Source organism: Rhamphochromis longiceps, linkage group LG2 (assembly GCF_057381845.1).
Source record: "Rhamphochromis longiceps isolate RC_006_pf linkage group LG2, R_longiceps_female_GT1.1, whole genome shotgun sequence".
NCBI lineage: Eukaryota > Metazoa > Chordata > Actinopteri > Cichliformes > Cichlidae > Rhamphochromis > Rhamphochromis longiceps.
Genome location: NC_140558.1, coordinates 31638119 through 31662005, shown reverse-complemented (window position 1 = coordinate 31662005; position 23887 = coordinate 31638119). Strand labels below are relative to the sequence as shown.

The window sequence follows — 23887 nt, the reverse complement described above, 5'->3', positions numbered from 1 at the left end:
GCATACTTTTCCATATTTAACAATGTATGTTTTGCCAGATTTTACCTTTAGGTGTAGCATAAAGCTCGTGTGCCTCTTTACAGTACCTTAGGTTTAACAGTTTAAGTGACCATGGACTAAACATTAAGGCAGAAGAGCCGGCATGCATGTAAGAAAGCTGCAGGATTAAGTGTTGTTCTTGCGCTGTTGTAATTATACTGCTTACCATATTAATCTGTTACTGTGTGCGTCCACTCAGCATTACTAATGACAGTGTTCTGGATAACCTGGATTCTTCTCTTAAGCTTTTTTGGAAAGCTCAGCAGAGCAAAGGCAGAAAGAAGAATTGAAGCAGCAACACATGAAAAAAAGTCTTTCTTGTATTTAAATGGTAGAAAGGTGTGAATATATCTGAATGAAAATGTGCAAATTTAGGTAACTAGGTGGTTTTTTAAAAGCCATTCATCACGCAGAAGCTCGATCAGTTTTTAATCAGCTTAGATGATAAGCAGGGAGGGTTGTGGGTTCGAAGCTTCTGGTGATCTGGAGGTTTGGACCAGGCATGCTCTCCCTAGGTTAAGTGCTTGATCCTAAACTGACTCCAGGTGTGATGTGAACACCTGTCTGAGTCTCTGTGTTGATGGGATGGTGTTCAGAGTGTCCAGAGGCTTTGAACCAGCCACAACCAGGACTCCAGGTGTATAAGAAGTTAAGAAAATGGATGGAGAGAAATAGAAATTAAAAACAAAATGCTAAAACAAAGTCAAAACAACCTTCACCTGGAATATAAGTGATAGAAAAATCTCAAAAAAGTCTCATCAACAAAAAAAGAGGCCTTTTCCCCCTTGACTTCATTGCATCCACCATATAAAAAAAGAAGAAGAAAAAGAGGAAAAAGAAATGGCTGGGTTGTCATAGCAACACTGAGTAAAAATAACACAAGCTTATTTTCCACAAGCTGAAAATAAAATGGAACAGGATCAGTTTGGACAAACAAGATCAAAATGGTTGCTAATTCACAGACACACAAGCGAAGCTGCATCACACGGACGTGCTGCACAGCCGTTCCTGTCCCTCTGGTCATCGGCCGCCGTTATCTGACGGCCAGATCCCGTTACTCACGTAAAGAAACACACCAGTCGGGATAAAGATCTTAATAAAAAGCTACACTCACGCCCCACTAATTCCTCCATCCCAGAAGCCACCACAGCTGGTTTGTTTAAATCTTTTAATTCACAGCCAGCTAATTAACATTCAGAGAACAGTATTATAGTACAGGCAGTGCCTCTTAACAACCACAAACCTCAGGTATTTTACATGTAATTAACAACCGGGAAGGAAAAGAGGGGAAAAAAGAGGAGTGAAAATACTCATTTAACTTCCTCCCCATTCCTGCCTTGCATTGCACAGCTATGCTCAACATATGGATTGCATACTGAAGGCATTATTATGCAGCGCTGATGCATTGCTGAGACAACAGACTCGACTTGTATTTAATCAGCTGCACCGGCTGTGTGCAGAACACTTTTTAATGCACCGTAACCAGGGTTTGGGTTCCTGGATCTGTGGTTTCAGCGAAAAAACAAACAGCATTATGCAAATCAAACTTCAGCTGCTAAGTGAGGGAGATGAGTGATGGAGAGGACAGACAGACAGACATTGATAAACCGTGGAGTAGGGTTGGGGTTGGGGGTCTCGGCCATGATATCATATCTGTGCCATATTTTGCACTAACCCCAGTGAGTCAGCACAGCCCACCCAGCAAAGATGTGTGGTCACACCTCGGACTCGGAGGACACTTTCCTCTCAAAATAGCACATTTGTAATGTCATGCAGGCGAGGCTGCTACCACAGCACTGACTGACCTGCACATTTTTATGGCCCCACAACATGGCTGACCTTTGAGCCTGAGCAGGCCAGTGCTGCAGACCGCACAAGAATGTGCAAATATATATATATATATATATACATACATGTATACTACTTCACAGCTGTGGCACAAACACATGTGAACAGGCACTGAAACAGCAAGAGGAGCAGCAAAACTACAATTCCCACAACCGCCATGGCTTTCATGGCAGAGCAAAAAATAAATAAATAAAATAAAACAAAAATGCCACAATGTCTTCAATCAGCCACCCCCCGTTCAAAATGCAGAGTTCATTCTCCACCAGAGGCGTTTTTAGCGTTAATTAGAGGAGCGAGCAGCTGTCTGCAACCCAGTGCTGCACACCACCATGAAAGCGGGCCTGCACACAAACAGCTGATTTCAAGATCACTTCCTACAGCCAGGGGTGCCACCGGGGGTGGGGGCATTGGCCACCCCGCAAAATTTGCTGCCCTCCCCTTCCTGTCCTATGTTGGTAATAATGTAATAAGGTTGCAGAAAAGCTGGTGCCAATCCCTGGAGAGGTAACAGTTCACACTCTTACACGATCTAATACTGAGAATTATTAAAGTGATGCCTGGGACTCCCAATCAGTCAATCAGTCAATCAATTAACACAGATTATTACCTTTTTTTGTATCTTTGTTGTCATATTTTTCAGGTAACCTATACTTGACAACAGCATAATAAAACTGGAAATTATGTTTTTGGTGTGCCACCCCAAATACTTTCAGTGGCCCCCATATGGCCACCCTTATGAAAACATCCTGGAGATGGCCCTGCATACAGCTGATTCCTCCATTTTCCTTCCCCTCCACAAACTGCATTCATTTGGAAACAGACATGACTTGGATGAAGTTGGATTTATCCCTAGAAAAGCTTCTTCAGAAATCATTCCCATCTGAATATATCTTTAGACTTTCAGTTTTGCTTTCAGAAAGTTAGCCTTTGCTCTGAGGGTAGCCTGCAGAACATTTTTTGATCTTGAAGATGGTGAAGGTGGACAGCACCTTCAAAATCAGCTTAACTATTACAAGTTTAACATCTCTGCATTCTTCATTTTAATTTTGATCACTTGCACAAATTACAAAAAATCAATTTTCTTCTAACTGCCAGCTTGGCATTACAGGCAGAAGAAAAAAAAAAAAACAGGCATCAAACAATGTCATGGACATTGTTTGATGCCTGTTTTTCCAGTGGCTATCTCTGATGACACTGTTTAGACAAGACTGCGTGATGCACATTTGCAGTCATCTAATTTGCTCTGTTTTTAACCCCCTACCCTGCACCAAAGTCATAACAAACTTGTGGTTTGTAGCCAAACCTTGGACTACAAAGGTCCCATAGATTACTTTAAAATACAGCAGACCTCCAAAAGAGTGTGGGGAATTATGCACAAGCATGCAGAAAATTTCCATTTCATTAGGTGACTCTGCCACAAAAATCTTGGGTTTTGATACAAGTTTTAAGGTTGTATAATTTCAGTGGGGAAGCTGAAAATAACTGACAAGGAATACACACGTGTGCTAATACTAGATGTCAAAATGGAAAAAAGCGCCAGTGCGTTTAGGAAGGACACTCCTGATCTTCTGTGCTGGCACAAAGGTCTGCAGCAACTTTAGTTCAGCTCACACCATGTGTGCAGATATCATTAGAGGAGATACCGAAACTGATCACAGTAACCTTCACATCCCTCCCACCCCGCTCCTCGCCGCCTTCATCACCAGTTTCATCCTCGCTTCTCTCTCTCCTTGTTGTTTTCCCTCTCAGCACTTTAATCTTAAAAGCAAGCTGCCCCTGATGAGGAAGATCAAAGCAGCCCTGCACCAAGCACAGGTCACCAACTCCATCCTCGTGATCATGGCGCACGGTGATATTATTGATTTCTCCGAGATCAATCTTGTCAACTGCTGTTATCCTCTACTGCACCAAAGAGAAGCCGGACGTGAAGATAGAAGGAGGAGGAGGAGGAAATTCCAGCGTGTTATGTAAGTTGCAAGGAGGATTTTTCACAACGTAGCACAAGTCCACAAGAACTTAAACTTTTTTTCCCCTTTCTTTTTGTCTAAATTTGTCTGTCGTGTCAGAGGGACGCTTGTGCCGATTTGGCAGGGAGAGCTTTTCTGAGAAATGAGAGAGATGAATGCTCTCTCATAGCCACGGGGAGTTGCATGACGTCAGTCGCCATTCACTGTTTGCGCTCATTTTTGTGTTTTGTCACAGACACACACACACACACACACACACACACACACACACACACACATGGATGTATGAAGCAGTGTTTTTTTCCAGATGAATGCCTGCACAGATGCCTAGTTCTTAAGTAAGATAACCCTTTGGAGCAAGGCAGAGGTAGATTACATGGCTGCTGAGTCCAGAGTCACATCCAGGGATCCAGTCAATGTGGTGGGAGGGAAGGATGGAGAAGGGAAAGAGGAAGGGAGTGAGAGGGAGGGAGAGAGACAAGGAGAGGCGGAAGCTGGTGAGGGGTTTCTATTTCAAATCTCCCCGGACCCCCAAGGCACTTCCGTTCTGGCAGCATCCTCCACCAAAATGAATCATTTCCATCAAAGGAGAAGCTCTGACCATTGAGTGCTTTTCCCCACCCAAAGCAAACTCACATCACTGTCGTATCTATCTGCTGAAAAAAAAGAAAGAAAGCCCACTCTGTCCGCTTTCAAACGACCGTCAGACACAGCGGCTTTAACGGGCTGCCAAATCAAAATCTGACAAGCAAAATGAACTAGACGTCAGCTCAGAAAAAAGGAAAAGAAAAAAGAAAAAGCTTCTGTTAATGATAGAAAACACACCTCCTTCCATTCCTGGTGGCAAACTTGTTTTTCACGCTCTTATATAACACATCTATTATGTTGCCCTGCAGAGAGGCTGCTTTAGAAATCATCTTTTCTCACACTCGGATTTCTTCAATATGGCCTTAATATTTTCATTACCCCCCCACCCCCTCCTCCCATGAGCAAAACCACTAATTTTACAATGGAGGCAGACAGTATTTGATGCCCTACAGCTGCAGTGAAGTAGCTTAAACTGCTTGGCAGTGTCATGTGTGCTGCAGTGGTCCGTCTGTCTGTCAGTCACACGGATCAATAGGTGGTGCTCTTGCATGGGCTGCTTAAATCCCCCCCCACCCACCCATCTGCCCTATCTCCAAGTCGCAGAAGTTCTACATCTTTGTGCACCCCCGAACTAAAACACACACACACCCTCCTTCTTTTGTGTGTGTGTGATGGTGGTGGTGGGGGGGGGGGGGGGGGGGGGGGGGGGGGGGGGGGGGTTCTTTTCCACCGTCGTGTGATTATACATTTATTAATAACAAATTGCTGACGTCATCTGACAAATAGAGGGGAGATCGCTTGTGTAGAGGTTGATGATGAGATTGGCCGTTGAATTAAAAAGAGCGAAATTATGCGCATTTAGAGGAAAGGTGGTGTTCTAGGTCTCCTTCTTTTTTGCGTGTTTTGTGCGTGTGTGTGAGAGAGAGGCAACAAAATTACAGCACCGAGGCTTGACAACGTGAAGCAGTGACACGCACACAAACACACACACAGAAGCAGCTCTCTCCGTGCGCGCAGCCGGGGCTGTGCGTCCGAGTGCGCCAGTGAGTGTGTGTTTTGAATTCAAATGCAGCAACACACCAGAACTGCAAATGCGGAGACTGAGGAGAGGATGGCGATGATGTGTTTGGGGTAGTAGGAGGGGGGACGGAAGCCTTCACATTTTTTTTTATATCCCCCCCACCTCTAAATGTAATTAACGACCTGGCTCCATCACGTATACTGCCCCCATGATAAGTATAGCTCACTTCAGAGGATATAGCGGCCGTGCCAGGTACATTTGGCAACATGAAGCGGGCGGTAATGATAATAAAGATTCACCTACCATGTTGACTTCTGAGACCATGTCTATGCTGGCTATGTCTATATTCATCCCCACAGCAACCGGGGCACCTGTGAAGGAAGGAAGGGGGTGGTGAAAAAGGAGGCATTAACACGGGACATGAATTATTCTCACCATCATGTAAATTTTAACAAATTCGTGACGCCAGTGCAGGTTCCTCTCCGAACCCCGCACCTACAGAAGGCTTGTGCATCATCAGCCCGATCAAGAAAAAAAACCCCTACACGCTTGATACACAGATGAGCTTAAATGATGTTAATTTCATTTATTTAGCGGCGTAATCAAACATTGATGAGCGGTATCGATCACGTTAAAAGCCCCCCATCATCATATGAAATATATGCACATCATTTCTCTTGGGCTAATCGGAAAGGCCTATTTGACTGTGAAGGGATAATTATGTAAATGAAAGCAGATTTTGCGATTCATTAAACATGTATCGCACGTCAGGAGGGCGTGAAAACATGACATTCCCGTTTTCAATTTGCTCGTTACCTCCGAAATCTGGCCTCAACCGAATGTCGTATCCTTTCATCAGCCTGTCCACTGTTTCTTTTACCAGAGGCATATTGCTCGGATCTTTGATATCCTTGATGCTGCGGAGAAAAGGGTGGTGTAATGCAAGAAAAGAACCACATATTAAAAAAATAGCGCATTAATGTCACGCGCCAGGCACGCGTTCACAGAGCTAAAATCGCATGCAAGACACACAGACGCAAAAAACGAGATTACCTTTGAGCCCACACAAAAGTCACTAGTAAAGAAAAAGTCAAAATCCCAAAGTGGTTTTTCCTGATCCTCCCCATCGCAACAGTTTTTGAGGCGCCTTCGGGATGCGAGTGAGGGGAGCGCACATCCAACTTACTCCAGACAGTGCAGAGGAGCCAATGAGGGGCGCATGCGTGCAGCCAGCCCAAGATCAAAGAGTGGAGACTGATGATGGTGGATGAGCAGTTTCCATTGCAGAGAAAAATATTAAAGGGACAAGTGAATGTGCGTAATGAAGAAACAAGCGTTTGTGGCAGGAGTGAAAACACCGACAACCGCGTTCGTTTAGGCTGCTTTTATTCTTCGTGCTGATTACACGGCAGATGAGTTTGTCTATTTCCTGACAAGGTCGAAGAATGGAAAAAACTGCAGGGTTTAAAATGGTCAGATTAAGTTAAGAACAACTTTATTCCCTCTGTTTTCATCTTACCGGATATATTAAGTGGTGAAAAACAGAATCAATCCATCACATGTACACGAGCCTACCTTTACACAACTATCTTTTATGCATCGTACATACAAAAATAGGAAAAGAATACCACCATCACCCATGGGTATATATCGTACTCCTCCCTGCAGTGTTTCCAGAGGACCTGCTGTACTTCTGGAAATGCAAGGGGAGCACCAAAGCAGAAATGTGGGGTGGAAAACACAAGCCCACAAGTCTTCTTCTTCTTCTTCTTCTTCTTCTTCTTTTTCAGGTTTCAGTACATTTTTGAGCCTTCAAGGAGGGATGCAGCCTCCTCTAAATTGCCTTTGATGTTGTTGTAGTGGGAGCTGTGCTTCTGTAGAGGGCAGGCTTCTGAAAGTGTTGGTTCACTGTTGCATCACCACCAGTTAAAGCCATCATAGATTATATCATCCACATCTTTTTGATGTGTTTCTTGGTTTGTGCGTGTGTGTGGGCGTCATGCATACCGTGTGTGTGTGTGTGTGTGTCGTCAGCTTCGGTCCGGGGGTCTCAGAAGTTGTCATGTGTGCCTCGGTGGGGTTTTAAAGTGGCCGAGGCCCGTGAAAGGGCGGCTCTTCAGCTACTGATCAGAACACAAGTGGGCAGTGGTCATAGCCTGTGAAATGAATAGATGTGCAGCGGGAGAATAAATGAGTTTCTGATTCATTTCCTCTGTCAGATGAGAGCACAGTGAATGCTGAGAGCTCGTTCGCTGAGGCAGAGGAGGGTGAGGTGAAGCCGGCTGGATGCTGAAGGTCTCTCAGGCTGCACATGCCCTTTTCCAGGTCTTCTCAGTCTAGCTCCATAACCCTGCAACACCAGAATACAGCAGAGTGGAGGGGGGGGGGGGGGGTGAGCAGAGTGTACAGAAGCCTCTCTGTTTCCACATTCAGAGATGCTCTCTCTGCAGTATACTGCACAGCCAAAACTGTTACCATGCTCCCTGTCCTCTCCTTAAAAAAAAAGAAAAAGAAAAAAGTAGCAGACGAGAGACATGGCGAAAATATAAAGGGGGAGAGATGTGATGCAGCTGCTCTCATGCTCTCCATCTTGTCTCTCTCATTATTCTGCAGAACGTTATAAACAAAACAACCATAAAAATTCTCTGACAGGAACATGAGAAGCATGATGAGCAGATTTGCACTCCCCAGTGTTACATAACAGATCTCTCCCCCACCATCTCTCCTTCAGCCTCTCTCTGTCTTTTTGTACTGTACCTCTCTTTTTCCTTCTTGGACATGGAGCTTTGCGCTCTATAAGCGGCTCACTTATAGGTGGGAAAGTGAAGAAGAGAAGCTTGTTCGTGTGGTTGATGCACAAAGTAAACTTAGGTTTGTTGTCACTAACACAGCCACCCTCCCTCAGGTAAACCGTACTTAAAAGAAACCAGAGCGTGATGCTTACTTTCCTCTCAAGTTAGCTGAGAGTCCAGCCTGTTGTTGTATTGTAAATCTATGATGATGATGATAAAAGCCTCAGCGCTGGCATCAATGCAGCAGCAACGCCACCTAACATCATTCTCCTTTTCCATTTTTTTTCTTTTCCTTTTTCGCCTACAGCTCCCGGGGCTGTTTCAGCATTAGAAATTATTGATGTCTTTACTGCCTAGATGAGTGTTTGACAAAAACTGTGGGTAGTTATGGTTCCACTGAAACTATTATATTAGCAAGACAGGATTGTGGCTTTTTGAGACACGGACTAAGTATGCGTGTACACGTTTTTTTGTTTTTTTTGTTTACCGTAAGATGTTTTTAACTTCATCTGCAGAATACTGGATACCCTCCAGCTCTATATCAGCCATTTTCACTGCTTTCAGCATGACTCAGAAGGTAGGATTTAACCATTTACATTGAGATGTAAACAAGGAGAAATACATTTGAAAGGTTGTGTCTTTTTCATAAGGTTATCTTGTCTGGATAATCTTTACGAATATATTCAAAACAGCAAACCCACAGTCTACTTGTGCAGCGCTGCACCACTTTTATGTCCCCCGCTATGTTTAGATTGCTCCCCAGATCAGATGTCCTGTCCAAACCCTTTGGCATGTGTGAGTCTGTTAAGGTGCACTGTTGAAGTAAAATTTCATTTTGGGGTAGAGTGAGTGCAGATTGTGTCTTGTGGCTAAAACCCCTGCATTTTGAATCCTCTGTTAGCACAACGGCGCATGTTCTCCCTCAGACCTCTCAGGACATTGTGATCCAACCCTGTGAAAGCCCTGGCTGCGCTCTGTGGAGTCATCTGCTTAAAAACTCCTGTCGCTTGTAATTATCCACAAAATGAAGGTTAGAACTTGAATATTGAGCTCCATAAATAGCAGGAACGCTAGGAACGATGCAGGGCTGCTCAAGGAGACCATCTTGAAGGGGACTGTGGTCTAATTTAAATCAATGTCTTTTATTTATACCTGTTATTTTAAGCAGCGTGAAAAGGAAAGAAGAGAAACTCTTTGTTGAACTGGAAAATGTATTTATCATGTTAGGGCAAAAGCCAGTGGTGCCCATTTCCTCTCTGATGTACTGAAATAAAAGTGCAGCCTTTAGCAGATGTACTCAGATGTGTCTTAGTTTTGTGCTTAGTGGTGTCTGGACCAAAATGGAGCTCTCTAGCACAGATGAATAAGCTCATGCTTGGCATCACGCATTTCGTTTCCACCTTGTTTTTTTCCACGAATTATTGATGATTACTTACCTTTTAAATGTCTGGACTTCTATACACTTTGCCTTTGCCCTATTAGACATAACAAATAGACAAAAATAGATGTACCAGTGTAATTAAGAACAGGATGTTTACCTGGGCTTCTCCATTGTGTCCTTGACCAGATAGATATACCAGTAAATTAAGTTGAAGAGAGCAAAGGAAAGGGGGAAGAGGATGCGGGCATACGCATCAATAGGGCTGGTGCCGGCCAGCTGTGGGATTTGGGGAATGGCTGAGCCCTGCTGGAGAAAAATGGGCAGATGGGGAATATCTCCTGGCTCACTGCGGCTCACTGAGTGGTTTCTCCTCTTCAGGCCTTCCCGGGGGCTGCTGTCCGACTGATGGGGGGAGTAGCAGGAATGATTTTGTGGAAAAGCGAAAAGAGGTAAAATGAGGTAAGTGTTGGTTTTGTGGTAATCACTGAAAGGGAGGGGGTGGATGTAAAAAAAAAAAAGAAAAAAAAGAGAGATGGGGCAGATTTTTAACCTCCAAATTTATAAATGGGAACACATGCTAACATGTTAGTGTCGTGTATGCAAGGCTGCAAGCCGGGTTTGTTTCCACAGGAGCGTTCTCACCATGGCATGCATCTCTACATTTCTATAGGAAGCAGCAGGAAGTTTTGAGGATGCATATATGATGGCTGTGAGATCACACGGGGAGGAGTGCTGGAGCTGCTCTCTGTTCTCACACTGAAGCTATTTTTAAAGCGAGCATCTAACCATGAGATCTACACGTGAGGCAGGTCCCAGGAGGACACCGGGGTGGCTTACTGTATTAGCATAAAGCAGACAGTATATAGCTAGCCCAGAGATGAGAGTACACAACAGCCCATATTACTTTTTAATGCATGGTGTGCCCTAAGTGAGAAGAGCGAAAGAGGCAGGGGGACTACTTGGAAATGCATAGAAAAAGAGCCGTGTGTGTGACATAGTTTCTTTTTTCTGCTTCTGCAGCTGCTGACTGTCTCCTCGTCACTAACATCACTGCATCAACTAGAGACTCAGAGGCTCTGTACCTAAAGATTCGCCATTATTAGCGCTGTAAATACACTGCGGAAAAGATGATGTAACTGAGCATTGTGTTCCTATAAAAAAATTTTTTTAAGACAACACTTATCCAGTCAACTCATGAAACTGGCTATAAAGATGTAGCCTATAGGGTATACAAGTCTCCATGTTCATAACTGGAAACTCACTGCATCTTGGCAACATATCCCTCCTTAGTAACAAAATGACTAAGTGCATTCCCAGATATAGCCTTTAAAACATACAGTATACAGTTTTGCTTTATTGCTTTGCTGAAAAAATGGATTATCTCTTAAAAGATCAGGTTAATCTAAACTACATATTTAGAATTGCTCCATTACACCACTGTGAGACTTACACTACCTCTCAGCATTACGGTTACTCCGTAATGTCCATGGTTTTGAAAGAAAAGCAAATTGTTCTAATATAACAATTAATAACTGATGGAATTAGAACTATAAATCCTTGATTTAATGATTTTATTGGAATATCTATAAAAGCCTGTTTGTTCTGTTGACATTTTATGTTACCTGTTTTATGTTTATCCAATGTAAAGGTTGATTTATCACTAAAAAGAATTTTTCTCATTTACGATAACTCCACTGAGGACTGTCTGGACCTTGAGCCCCTGTGGAGTTGATTAGAGTCTCACAATCAAACTGAAAAAATAAATTTGGTCTTTTTCCAAGTGAATGAAGATTATACCACACAAGAAATTGTGCCCAAAAGAAAATTCACACAAAGGAGTGTACTACTCTCTTTCCAACCACTACAATCTGGCACTTTAATGAAGCTGCCAGTTGAGGACCTGTGAGGTGTTCGTTTCTCAGACTAAAGACTCGGCTGCTCAGATCTCCACTTCTCTTTTTTTTCAGGTTAGAAACCGCGATCCTGTTCTGTGTAGGAAGTAGTACACACCAGAGGTTTTATGTCAGGGTCCCACATGAATAGCCTTCATTTCTCACATCAAGAATAATGACTGTTCTACAAAAATGTGGGGTTTTTAAAACTACAGTGTAAGCACAGGGGCTGAATTCTCACACACTCACTCACTAAATGTGTCGTCGCTTGTATTAGTGTGAGTGTAATGTTTTCAGCATTATAAACTTGCATTAGATGATGAAAGTGCCATTAGTGTCGCGATTGCTGGATATGCCACCCACATATGCATTAAAAATCATGATTAATAATTCCATTTATCAGTTTTTGTTATTTTTGATCGATTTAATGTAAAAAGTAGTTTTCTTTTAAAAGCAAGACATTTCTAATTGACCCCAAACATTTAAGCATTAGTGCTTGACAGTGACTTTTAAAACGCATCGAAATAGGTGGTTCAGATTCAGAAATGGCTTCTTTACATTCATCTTTCTTAACACTATCTGGTGACTGCATTACCCACAGTAAACCCCAGCCACACTGGCTCTTAACAGTAAATGTCGCTTGTAACCATTATCCCACAGAGCTGAGGAGCTGGCTAAAGAGGATTCATTCTGTTCTCACCCCAATGAAATTTGCTCATTTTTGAGTCATTTATCAGGCCCTCTGGTGGAAAGATCAGTAGGGTTCCCCTTTAAAGAAGTTATATACAGCTTTTCTACATTTTAATATGAAAACTGCTTACCGAAACTGTGTCATCATCATCGCTGCCGGTGGCCAGGACCTCAAGCTTCTCCTGTCTGGCTGCCTTCTTCTTCAGACGGTGGGCCTGCAAGGTGGCGAAGTAGTTCACTGCCGCAAATTCGACGAGAGCTGACGCCACAAAGGCAAAACACACAGCAATGAACCAATCCATTGCCGTGGCATAGGCTACTTTAGGTAGAGACTGGCGGGCACTGATGCTTAAGGTGGTCATGGTCAGCACTGTGGTGATGCCTGAAGGGCAGCAGAGTATTCATGAATCACACATGCAGAGGGAGATTAGATCAAACTGGGCATGAGGGAAGAGGGGGCATACCAGCAACTGTGCGTGCAGGAACAGACTCTTTGTTGATCCAAAAAGAGACTTGTGACAGTACGACAACCATGATAAGAGGGATGTAGGTCTGTATGAGGTAGTAGCCCAGCTTCCTCTGGAGGTGAAAATAGACCACCTGCACAGAGTAGTGACCTGCAAGATAAACAGCACGTGAGAAGACAGCGAGTGTGAGGGACAGAGCGTGGTCGCACAGAACAGATGCCCTTGCTTGCCCTTCAAAAGGGAATAGCAGCTGAAAGAACCAGTTGTTGATGCTGCCAGGACAGGAACAGGTTGCTAAGTCTAAGGGAGCAAAAGAAAGAGGAGATAGGAAGAGAGGAGAGAAGACAGTGGGACAAAAAAAGGAAGGAAGGAAAGAGGAAGAGGGGGAAGGAGCCAGTGAGGTGGGGGCTGGCGGAGAGCATGCAGTGCCACTATGTGTTTGCTGCCCTGCTCTGTCTGAACACATGCATGCAGACATTCACAGACCGAAAACGTGCTGCATCATGCACGCTCACACACACTTATTTAGACGTCCTCTGTCTCACTCTGTGTTTCTTAAATGTGTATCATCGCTACATTTTGGAGCCTGCCTCATCCTTTTCTGCTCCATTCGAGGAATGTGCTGGATTCACAGCAGGGAGGCTTTCTCCTGGTAAAAAGAGAAAATGCACACACATAAAACTCACCCCCCACCCCGCCTGAGCATCCACTGGGGTTCTACATGGTTTTTAAGCGGTTTACTATTTATATTTTATTCCGGCACAGTTGATGTGGAGCACCCAGAATTTTGTTGTACATGTACAATGACAATAAAGGCCTATTCTATTCTATTCTATTCTATTCTATTCTATTCTATTCTATTCTATTCTATTCTATTAAGGTGCACAGTACGCATTAGGGCCTAACCACTTAAGCATCTTAGATGGTGGCTCAAGGAAGTCTTTGCTTTTATATATCGTCCTCCTGCGGGGAGTAATGGACACTAGTGCAGGGCTTGCAGACACTCATTTGACCCCTTTCTACTCAAACATTAATAAACACTTGTGGATCTTTTAATTATGCTTGTATATGTGGCTACGGCCATAATAGGCTGCTTATGAAAATAGATTTGTTTTTTTATTTTGCATTACCTGTGTTTGATTTGAATATCTCCCTGGACAAAGTCTGTCCGACAAGATCGTACTGCAGAAGACTCATTGACTCTTTGGGACAGTCGACGGAAGCTATTGGTCCCTTCCTCCAGGTAAATATAATTTCACTGCTGGTGTATGCATCTAAAACAGGAAGAAAATATCACATCAACATGCTCAAGGTTTGGTCATATTTATCAATCTGGATATTCCTGGATGCTAGCGTTGGTCTGAAATACTCACAGCTTCCAAACCGCAGAGGACAGGAGTGGCCGTCCATAGGGAAATCCATCAGGCTCATTGGACACTCTGCACTGATTGTGAGCCTGAAAGCAGGAGCTGGGATCAGTCTCTGATAAATGTTCTGATTTGGTCTTGTGTTTAGCAAAAATGATCTGCTCCAACAAACAAAAAAAAAAACAAAGAACAAAACTACACGTTCACTGTGAAAAATCACCTCATGGTGTAAAGGACAGTCCCGTTCTGCATGATGCGGAAGAGCTTGTTGGGTGTGGTCATGTTATGGGAAATGGACTTCTTGGAGTTTCTGAAGAAAGTGTCTGGCGTCCAGATTTTGTCCACCATGAGGTTATTCAGCCGCAGGATTTCAATGGGGCCCTCGAATTTCAGCCTCTCATCAACCCACATCTGGCGGAAAAACATGTCCATGGTGTACTCCTGAGGCACAAACGTAATATTGTTTTGATACAAAAAAAACCCACAACTACAATCCCAGATTCAAGAATGAAATTTCTATCTTCGTCCATTCATCAGCACGCACAAGACCGAGGTGACATTTCAATACAGAGTGAAAGGTGAGGGGAGACGATGAGGCAGTGATGGATGCCACTCATCCCGGATAATCATTAATCAATCCACTCAGCGATCCTCGCTCTCTGACATGTTGTCATATTGATTTAGAGGCCATCAATAACGGAGTTATAGGGCTGGTCAAACAGATTAAAGCTCATTAGATGGTCTCATGGCAGAGTGCCCATAAGGCTGGTCACTGAAGCACTATTATCTCCCACAGTCAGCACATACACACTTCCTGACAGAAGTACTATCTTACCATTTCAACATCTGAAACAGGTCCAAAGCTGGTGACAAAGATGTCTGTCTTCACCTCGGTGACACCGCCTGCAACATTATTTAACAAAAGCAAAATGTACCTAAGAGCACAAAAAGTGCTGTTGCATAATGTCTTTATCTCGAAGGAGCAAGGTATTAGGACATAAAGTTTAAATTACCCCCAGAACCGGGTCGCAGTCTGTTGTCATAACCATCTAGAAGTCTGTCCAGAATGCGAGTGATGTTGTCTGAGTATATCTTTTCATTTCCCCATACATTACCTAGACTGCAGAGAGAAAATCAAACCTTAAACTCGCACGATCACTGCTTTCTGCTCCACGTTTAACTCCACAGACAGGACTTACCTCATCCAGCAGATAAAAGCAGCTAAAGTTAATGAAGGGACGGCCATCCTAGGTTTTGAATCAGGTTTCACAAGTTCATAAAATTAAAAAAAAGAAAAAGAAAAAAGAGCCACTTCAGAGCAGGATTTCTGCTTATGTGTCGCTAAAGTTACCAGTAGGTATGCATATGGACGCAGGAAACAACGAGGCAGGGAGTGTAATCTAATTAACAGATTAGAAAATCCACTCCATTTTTAGAAAAACTCCGGATTTAGTTGCTTTATTTAGTTAAAATAACTAACTAATAATAGTTAAAATAGGAGCATTAAAAACAGGAAATAAATACAACACGTGACATTTCAGTAACATTAAAAAGAAAGAAAAATCCTAGCTAAAGAGTCTATGGTGTGTCTCATAGGAGCAAGGTTTTCTAATTACTGGTTCATCCTATCAGGCAGTAGATGGCGCTGCAGCTTCCGTGATTTTCACAACCGGAAATGACACCGAGACTGAGAAGAAGAAGAAATTTGGAGCTTGTGAGGGGAAAACACCACAGGGAGAGGTAAAATACACCAACTTAAAAACAGACCTTTAAAGTTAAAAACAAAACAAAACATATAGGCAACTGTAACAGTTAACCGCACAGCAAGCCTCCAGCGTATCTTCGACCTGCTCGGTTTCACGCTGGAAGCTGGTCAGCCCGGCGTGCAGCCGTAGCATGTCGGTACACTTCGAGGAGAGGAGCGGTGTCGTCCCCTGCAAGACGCCATGGGGCTCTTGGTACCAGACCATGGATGAGGTCTTCATTGAAGTCAACGTGCCTCACGGGACCACTGCTAAAGAGGTCAAGTGTCACCTGGGGTCCAGAGACATCGAGCTGTTGGTCAAGGGAAAGGAAATATTCAAGGTAGGGCACCAAAGTGACTCCCAGGTCCCGAGAATAACCTGCATGCTGTGATCTTTATTTGCAGAAAGTAAGATAATGCGATTCCTGGTTTATCCTCCAGCTCCACCCCACTCTCACCCTCTTTTACCCAGTGACTGAACTAACCAGTAAACCCAATCCAGCCTTGTAAGACCATTCATGTAGCCCCTTTCCGTCATACTTATCACAGTTGGACCTAAAAGTCCACGTCACATTTAATCAGCAGTGTCGCCTATTTTGATACCGTACAATGAAATCAGTCGGGCTGTTGTGTGTACGTAAAGAGTATGTAACTTCACTGTATTGTGCTGTAACGCAGCTAGACCTGTTCTGGTCATGTGCAGGTCTTTTAACTCTTCCAAGAACAGGTCCAGGTGTGCTGATATGAATAAAACTGATATTATTCATTTTTTATTTTATTCTTTTGCCAGGGAAAGCTATTTGGAACAACTGTATCAGATGAGGCCACATGGACACTAGGTAAGTGACACACTCACAGAAATATTAAGGGAATTAATAACTATCCTTATAACTCTAACGATTGCTGTTGACTGGCTGTGTTGTGATATTCATCCATTCATGTCTTTATGTTACTTATGTTAAGTTACTGGGGGCTTTATGTTCACCCTTTGTATTATGTCATTGTTGAATTAGAAATGGTCAAATAGAAAGGAGACATTACTAAATTAGACTTTAATGAGAGCCAGCTTAATGCATTGTTTGCTTTGCTGATCATTTCCTCAGAGGATAAATGTCTTATCCGGATCATTCTGATGAAGACCAACAGAGAAGCAGGGAACTGCTGGTCCTCGCTGCTGGAGGGGGAGTATTGTGCGAATGCTTGGGTCCAAGACCAGATGCAGAGAAAACTCACTCTGGAGAGGTTTCAGCGAGAGGTGAGTTTGATTCGCTGACCTCTGTAGCACTGTTGACTCTACTGTACATCCTAATGACTGTTGTATATTGTACGCATGTAATCCTAATACATTTCTTCTACTGCACAGCTGCTACTTTTTCAGCCAGGTTAGGACCACCTTCTAAAAAGGAAACTTTTAAAGGCTTTACATACACTTACTGGTCACTTCATTAGGTACACATCTTACAACTGCCTGGGTTTGGAGCTCATTTTGCCTTCAGAGCTGCTTTAATTCTTAATGGCACAGATTCAACAAGGTGCTGGAAATATTCCTCTGAGATTTTGTTCTATGTTGACATAATAGCGTCACACAGTCGCTGCAGACTTGTCAGCATTCATGATGTGAATTTCCAGTTCTGCCACATCCCAGAGGTACTCTAATGGATTGAGATCTGGTGACCGTGGAGGCCATTTGAGACCACTGTCATGTTCAAGACACCGCTTCGAGATTGATTGATTTGAGATTTGTGACATGGTGTGTTATCTTAATGGAAACAGCCATGAGAAGATGGGTACGCTGTGGTCATGACAGGATTGACATGGTCAGCAAAAATACTCAGGTTTTGGTCTGTGGGCTCATTAGTACAAGTTGAGCATAATTTAAACACCACAGCCTATCTCCAGTATCATTAGACCATCACCACCACCAGCAGTCTGAACTTTTGATACAGGGCCACGTGGATCCATCCAAATGTTGCAGCAGAGATTGAGACTATTGTCCAATTTGAGCCCGCTTGAATTGTAGCATCAGTTTCCTGTTCTTAGCTGACAGGATGGGTCTTCTGCTGTTGTAGTTTATCTGCTTTGAGTTTCAGCATGTTGTGTTTCCAGAGAAACTCTTTTCTACATCTTGGTTGTAACAAGTAGTAACTGAGTTATTGAAGCTCCTGCTACCTGCAGCTTGAAGCAGTCAGGGCAGTCTCCTCTGACCTCCACTATCAACGATATATTTTTTCTTACAGAGCTGCCAATAACTGGATATTTTCTCTTTTTCAAACCATTCTCCATAAACCCCACAGGTGGGTCTGTGGGGAAATTGCTGTGAGATGAGCAGTTTCTGAAATATAAATATTCCAAAAAAGTTACTTAAATGACCTTTATTCTCCTCGGTCTGATGCTCAGTTTGAACTTCAGCACATCATCTTGACCATGTGTGTATGGCTAACTGTATTAAGTTGCTGCCATGTGATTGGCTGATTAGATATGCAGTTGGACAGGTGTAATGAGAGTATGTTTTGGATTGTTGAAATATAGACATCTGACTGTTTTCATTCCCAATCCATTAATAATAACTCAGTCCCCAGGTTGTGATAAATCGGTTTTTCTTATAAATGAAGCAAATCCATAAATAATGAAGGGAAATAATCAAGGGAACTCTGTGATGGTCATTTCTGGGTAGGCTAAAGAGAAAAAAAATAACCATGCCACCTTAATTCTCAGAAATGCAGCTGACATGCTCTTTGAGTTGTAGGATTATCAGTAACACTTCAGCTTGAAGGAAAGATTGGAAAATGTCTTCCTCATTACAATAGAGATTTCTGATGTAATGTGCGACATTACTAACTTGCAATTATGTGGCAGTGTGAGTCACTGACTTTTAACATATTACATATTTTGCGTAATGAAACCTGTAAGGGGTTCTGAAAGTCTGGCTGTCAGAGCTCATTCCTGAGAATGTTTTAAAGGTGATGATCTGTTAAGTTAATGAAGGCATTGCTTTCAACCTCAAAGCCCTTTATCAAGAAATCCATCCATCAGTTCATCTTCTTAACTATTTAAATTAAATTTAAATTAACAAATCAGGATGAGCTGAAGTCTCTCCGCTGATATTGTGTGAGAGGCTGACAGGTCACCAGTCTGTTGCAGGGCTAACAGTGAGACTACCAACCGTTTGTGTGCACACCTGTGGCTAATTTACTATCACTAACCTAATAAGTGTCTTTAGACTTTATTAAACACTCATTGCAGTGTTACTGCTGTGATTCTGGAAATTGTTGAGATGAGCACTCAGTGATGAGTTTGTCTTCTTACATCTGTTTCTTAAACTCAGATACATCTATCCTCAGGAAATCTTAATTACAGATTAACAATCAGCAGTATGTCTTACTGACTCTTTTTTTTCCTTTGTTAGAATCCTGGATTTGACTTCAGCGGTGCAGAGATCTCTGGGAATTTTGCCGGTGGCGGTCCAGACTTTTCCAGCTTACAGAAGTGACCCATACCATGATGCTAGTACATGCTTGAGGAGTTACCTCTGCCCATCATGCACAATGTGCAGAACAACAGTGGATGCATTCGGTCTACTGTGACAAGAATTTGCCTTGAGACGAACTAAAAAGCCTGGCTGTCACATCATTGGTCTCGTCCTCAAAGGACTGATTTTGTGCAAACCAGATGTGGGGAGGCTCTACAAAGGAAGTTGATAACTCTCGTTATGAGAATTTTCTGACATGTTTTAATAAAAACAAAGTGCACTCAGCAATAGCTTTTCAATAAAGTTTTATTGAAAGGTACAAATACATAGGTTAATCAGATGGTGTATTCAGTCATTTTGAATTTGAGACCACATTTTGTTTTGTCACTAAAATCAAACTAAACAGGGAAACTGGCACAGAAAATGCGATATAAATTTCAACCTGAATTTCCACTGCAATGACCTTTTTTGGGGTTTTCTGAGTGCTCTCTAAAAAACTAACAACTTAACTCAGTATATTTGTGGCGCTTCACACGGTGTCCACAAATTAAGAGTTGGTGAAAACAACTCATCTGTAACCGTTGGTAACGTTTCATCTCAAACACTGATGAGCTGTAGATAACAGGATCATCACTAGCTTCATTTCCCTGGTACAAACCAGAGCTCCCTCGCCTTAACAAAAAAAAAAAAAAAAAAAAATCATCACCTTGGGTAGGAGTGTGCATTCAGGACAGCTTAGCAACCTAGGGTGGGAGTGAAGGACTTTGGGCCCGATCTTTTGGTTCCATTTTTTTGCTGTTCACAAAATCCCTCTCCCTCCTCTTCCACATGGTGGACTGAGGACCTAGGTGGTTCTATACTTATTAGCTTAAAACCAGCAACCCGTTCCAGGGAAACACCAAACACCGTGGTACGGATTTAAACAAGAACATACTAGACACCTGTGCAAACGGCTCAACCAAGAAAGTAAAACTTCAACCTTTCTGAGGAAGAATTACTCCTTGTCATAGGGAAAGAAAAATGTGTGTCTGATCAACATATGATTACAAACTTAAGGGATGAAAAAAAAAAAAGAAAAAAAAAAAAAAGGGAGGCATTTCCTTAAAGACATCCATCATCACAGATGAAGGTCTCTAAGGAAAATAAAGCTGGAGCTGTAAGTGGGTGACCATACTGCATGTTACATCCAGTCAGAGGACAAAGATGTAACAGTGGTAATGTTGTAATTTTTCTTTCCATGTCAAGTCACCCACTTGGACGCCCAGGTTTTAACAAGCTGACTCAGGTATGGTGGGAAGGTGAGTGATCTTGTAGTAGCTGTGCTTCAGCTGACGTGCAGTTCTTCCTGAAATAGTCCAGCGAAGTCTCTGGACGTTTGGCCTGCAGCACTTAGTGGTGGCGTACTCAGCCAAGCATTTTCCAACTAGCTCCCGCATGCAAACCAGATCCCCGTCTTTGATCTGCAGGAAAGAGGAGTCGCATCTTTCTCTGCTTAACACTTGGCAAGAAGCATTAAAATTCATTAAGCTACACTGCATGGATCACCACCTTATATTAACTGTGACAAAAACACTAATATGCAATAATGTTAAAAACAAGCCATTTTGGTTTGAGTTGAGCAAAGGCTCATTTTGATAGTTTTTCCTACTCTGACCTGTATGTTGATAAGATGGACCTATTCCTAATAAGTCCCACTGACCTGTTGTTTAAACCTTCTGCCTGCTAGGGGCAACCAATCAGAAGAACGTTGGCATAAAGGGCTTGTGTCTTCTGAGGCCCAGTTTAAAATAAGGATTAGTTTGAACTGCTCGTATATATTCTTTAAAGCAAAAGGCTCAGAGCTGGACTTACATTTAGCTGCTGCTGCAGATTGCTCAAGGCCTCAGATATTTTGTCAAGGTACTCTGGGTCATGTTCATCATGGGCCTCAAAACACAGGAGAGCCAGGGCAAGCAGAGATGGCTGCACAGAAACACAAACACAGTCTCTTGTTAAAAAAAAGAAAAAGAAAAAAAAAGTAGAAACTATGATAACATTTAAAAACAAATCGACACAGATGACCTACATTATACCTGAGATACAACAACAAACGAGAAGTGTACAAGACAAAAGCAGTCTGATTTTTAATGAAAAGCGCAGAAAAGCATTGAAATAAGTCATTATTTTCAATGTGGAGAGAGTAGTTGTTTTGGCTTACCTTTATTTTGGAGAAGACAAATGAGCAGTGACAGGCTTTCAGCTGCGCCTCCAGTCTCTCAAGGCTCAGGATCTTCATGCTAAAGGGAAAAAATGCTTTTAGTGTCAAAGCAAACTGAATGTGAAGTACAGCTTACATAAATAGTGATAAAAAAGCCAACCAAAAGGATTTCTATTTTTTTTTTTTTTTTTTTTTAAAGGTAACGTTTGAAAAGGGGGGGGACTTGCATATTTGTTTTCTAACACCCTGTCACATGTCTAAAAGTCTACACGATTTCAAAAAGGACTGTGCCTGTTGGCTAAAAAAAATATATTTTTTTTTGGTTAGTGTTAGCTTTCAAACCAAATATGAGAAGACACATTTTAGTAGAGTAAATATAATCTCGTTGAGTCATAGCTCAGCCCTGCAGGTTGGTGTGACCGTCTGTCCTTACCTCTCAGCGTCGAGCTGCTCCAGGACGTGGCTGTGAAAGACGCGGAGAAAGCGCAGGGCCGTGGGGGCCTTCACCTTCCAGTAGAGCTTCTCCATGATGATCTTCTCCATCCTCATCATGTCAGACACTGTAAAGCGATTCTGACTGATGCGAATCAGGTCATTGGCCAGAGGCACGTTCTTCTCTTCTTCTGTGGACTTCACAGCGATGTAAAAGCAGCACAGACCGACACAAGGAAGGTGCTTTGGCTGAATCTGTAGGAGATGGGGAAATGGATATTGGAGAACGGAACAACTGCTACGATTTTAAGAAAGTAAGCAAAATGTACTGCATTTACAAACCTTCATGACAGACAGAAATCGGTCCAGCAAACTGACAGCCAGCGAGAAGCTCTCTGAACTGAAACCGAAGAACCTGGTCAGTGAAAGCAGGTCCTTCACCTCCAGCTCCCTGAGTCGGGAAGTCATCCTGAGGCCATTGTCCTGGGCGCTTTCAATGAACCTCAAGCCACTCAGCTTTGGTTGGTATCGGCCCTCCAGATCAATCAGGGCCTTCAGCTGGGCTGCAAAGGGCTGTGCCACAGGGCCTGTTACTGTGTCAATCATCTGCACAGACATGAAAATAAAACTTAGTGATACAGTAAAAAAACAAACAAACAAAAGATACACTGGAATTAACTGTGTGACCATAAACTGTGTATAAAGTATTAACATAACTCTGATAAACATCTTAGTCTCTTTAATAAGGCAAGGCTCTGTCTGCTACGTAATTGAAATATTAGACTGGTGTATTTAAAGGACATCTAGTCCGAAACAAAAATGGTTAAACAAATGCAGTGAGCGTAGTTTACTAACAAGATCCTGCAACAAGCCTTCCGCTAACACATGCCCGTCACTGAACTGGACTAAACTGGACTGGACAGGAGCAATGACTGTATATAAACAGGAGGCGAAATGAGACGAACACAGAACAGGGATATGCTTCAAAAAGTTTCTCCGTTTTTAGTTAAAGCGACATTTCTGCTACTAAAAGTGTGTAAAACACGAGTTCCACAGCTTTAGTGCTAGTTTGTGAGTCCACATGTAGCCGTATCACAGCAGCAGGCCTTGTGTATGTCAGGGCAAGGACCGGCGTCATGTCGAGACATGTCCCTGCCATACACACCAAAGGAGAGCTAACGCAAAGCATGGCACAGCAAACCAAAGTGACAGTACACAGTTTAAACAATAAAGATAAGAGTGAAACAACAACAACATAAGTCTGTAAGTACTATGTAAGTTAAACTTCATACTTTATTAGAGAAACCAGAAAATGACAAACTACTCTTTGTTGACGACGTAAACTGTTTAGCAATCAAAGCTAACGCTAGCTAAAAATCCATTTCTAAAACTAGTAGCATTTTTTTGGCTGATAGCAACACATCATTTACTGTTTAGAGCCACGAACACCACTAGATAAAAAAAAATATATATATCATATAAGGAAAATGGGTTTACTTACCTTAAACAGTTACGTTGCTTTTTGTATTTAAAAAAAAAAAAAGAGCAGGTGAAAAAAAAATCCACGCGCTTCAAATAAGCGGGTGAATGGAGAAATAAAACACACAAAAGTGTAAGTATGAACTTTCACTAAAGAAAGTTTTAAGCATAGGTTAGTTTCTGCCTATGCACACCCCCTACCCTTGGCGTAAGGCGATGGGGAAAAGGACAGTTAAGGCGTTAAAACAGGCATAAAACCAAGCCCATGACCAACCATGCCGATTTTCTATTGGTCCTCAACAAGTGACGTTACCAGCTCTACATTTTAGTTGGATATTTAACTAGCTAGTCACATACAAGGTCCACCCCATTCATGCATTAGGGCCAATCGCACGTCAGAAGGTGGGATACGACCCAAAATAGCGTCGTAATAAAGTTGCCTCCTTTGGTATATAAATTATATTGGATTAATTTTTTTAAATTCATTAATAAATAAATACAGATATACAAATTA

General features: G+C 42.5%; 4 protein-coding genes across 5 annotated transcripts in view; 1 reads left to right on the top strand and 3 right to left on the bottom strand.

Annotated features, from left to right (window-relative positions):
- gabrb2a (gamma-aminobutyric acid type A receptor subunit beta2a) overlaps positions 1 to 6650 on the bottom strand; it is a 33277-nt gene extending 26627 nt beyond the window's left edge. For both annotated transcript variants that reach the window (XM_085423216.1, XM_085423225.1), the window contains exons 1-3: positions 6517 to 6650; positions 6280 to 6380; positions 5767 to 5834 (exon numbers count right to left, since the gene is read on the bottom strand). In XM_085423216.1, coding sequence (XP_085279342.1) covers positions 5767 to 5834; positions 6280 to 6380; positions 6517 to 6590 — 243 coding nt within the window. In that variant the 5' untranslated portion in view covers positions 6591 to 6650. The remainder of the gene's footprint in view (positions 1 to 5766; positions 5835 to 6279; positions 6381 to 6516) is intronic.
- A 1144-nt stretch (positions 6651 to 7794) lies between these two features.
- On the bottom strand, positions 7795 to 15298 carry gabra6a (gamma-aminobutyric acid type A receptor subunit alpha6a). The gene is made up of 10 exons (XM_085423237.1): positions 15252 to 15298; positions 15066 to 15172; positions 14888 to 14955; positions 14273 to 14493; positions 14059 to 14141; positions 13816 to 13959; positions 12683 to 12835; positions 12350 to 12600; positions 9794 to 10038; positions 7795 to 7813 (listed from the first exon to the last, which is right to left on the bottom strand). Exons 1-10 carry the CDS (start codon positions 15296 to 15298, stop codon positions 7795 to 7797), a joined length of 1338 nt encoding a protein of 445 aa, XP_085279363.1.
- A 437-nt stretch (positions 15299 to 15735) lies between these two features.
- nudcd2 (NudC domain containing 2) lies at positions 15736 to 19553 on the top strand. Its single transcript, XM_085423263.1, has 4 exons — positions 15736 to 16137; positions 16587 to 16635; positions 16900 to 17051; positions 19203 to 19553. Exons 1-4 carry the CDS (start codon positions 15949 to 15951, stop codon positions 19284 to 19286), a joined length of 474 nt encoding a protein of 157 aa, XP_085279389.1. The 5' UTR covers positions 15736 to 15948; the 3' UTR covers positions 19287 to 19553.
- Positions 19554 to 20254: 701 nt separating this feature from the next.
- Positions 20255 to 23610, bottom strand: ccng1 (cyclin G1). The gene is made up of 6 exons (XM_085423251.1): positions 23396 to 23610; positions 22237 to 22500; positions 21896 to 22149; positions 21463 to 21541; positions 21117 to 21227; positions 20255 to 20725 (listed from the first exon to the last, which is right to left on the bottom strand). The coding sequence occupies exons 2-6, from the start codon at positions 22498 to 22500 to the stop codon at positions 20534 to 20536; spliced, it is 900 nt and encodes a 299-aa protein (XP_085279377.1). The 5' UTR covers positions 23396 to 23610; the 3' UTR covers positions 20255 to 20533.
- Positions 23611 to 23887: the final 277 nt, after the last annotated feature.

Excerpts from the sequence above, each read along its gene's own strand:
- gabra6a (XM_085423237.1), bottom strand. The coding sequence starts at position 15,298 with ATGGCCGTCCCTTCATTAACTTTAGCTGCTTTTATCTGCTGGATGAG. Across the intron at positions 14,494-14,887 it reads CTGTTTCAGATGTTGAAATG|GAGTACACCATGGACATGTT; the intron begins GTAAGATAGTAC and ends TTTGTGCCTCAG. Across the intron at positions 12,601-12,682 it reads TCCTGCACGCACAGTTGCTG|GCATCACCACAGTGCTGACC; the intron begins GTATGCCCCCTC and ends GCTGCCCTTCAG.
- nudcd2 (XM_085423263.1), top strand. The coding sequence starts at position 15,949 with ATGTCGGTACACTTCGAGGAGAGGAGCGGTGTCGTCCCCTGCAAGACG. Across the intron at positions 16,138-16,586 it reads AGGGAAAGGAAATATTCAAG|GGAAAGCTATTTGGAACAAC; the intron begins GTAGGGCACCAA and ends TTCTTTTGCCAG. Across the intron at positions 16,636-16,899 it reads TGAGGCCACATGGACACTAG|AGGATAAATGTCTTATCCGG; the intron begins GTAAGTGACACA and ends TCATTTCCTCAG.
- ccng1 (XM_085423251.1), bottom strand. The coding sequence starts at position 22,500 with ATGATTGACACAGTAACAGGCCCTGTGGCACAGCCCTTTGCAGCCCAG. Across the intron at positions 22,150-22,236 it reads GATTTCTGTCTGTCATGAAG|ATTCAGCCAAAGCACCTTCC; the intron begins GTTTGTAAATGC and ends CATCTCCTACAG. Across the intron at positions 21,228-21,462 it reads TTGTCTTCTCCAAAATAAAG|CCATCTCTGCTTGCCCTGGC; the intron begins GTAAGCCAAAAC and ends GTTTCTGTGCAG.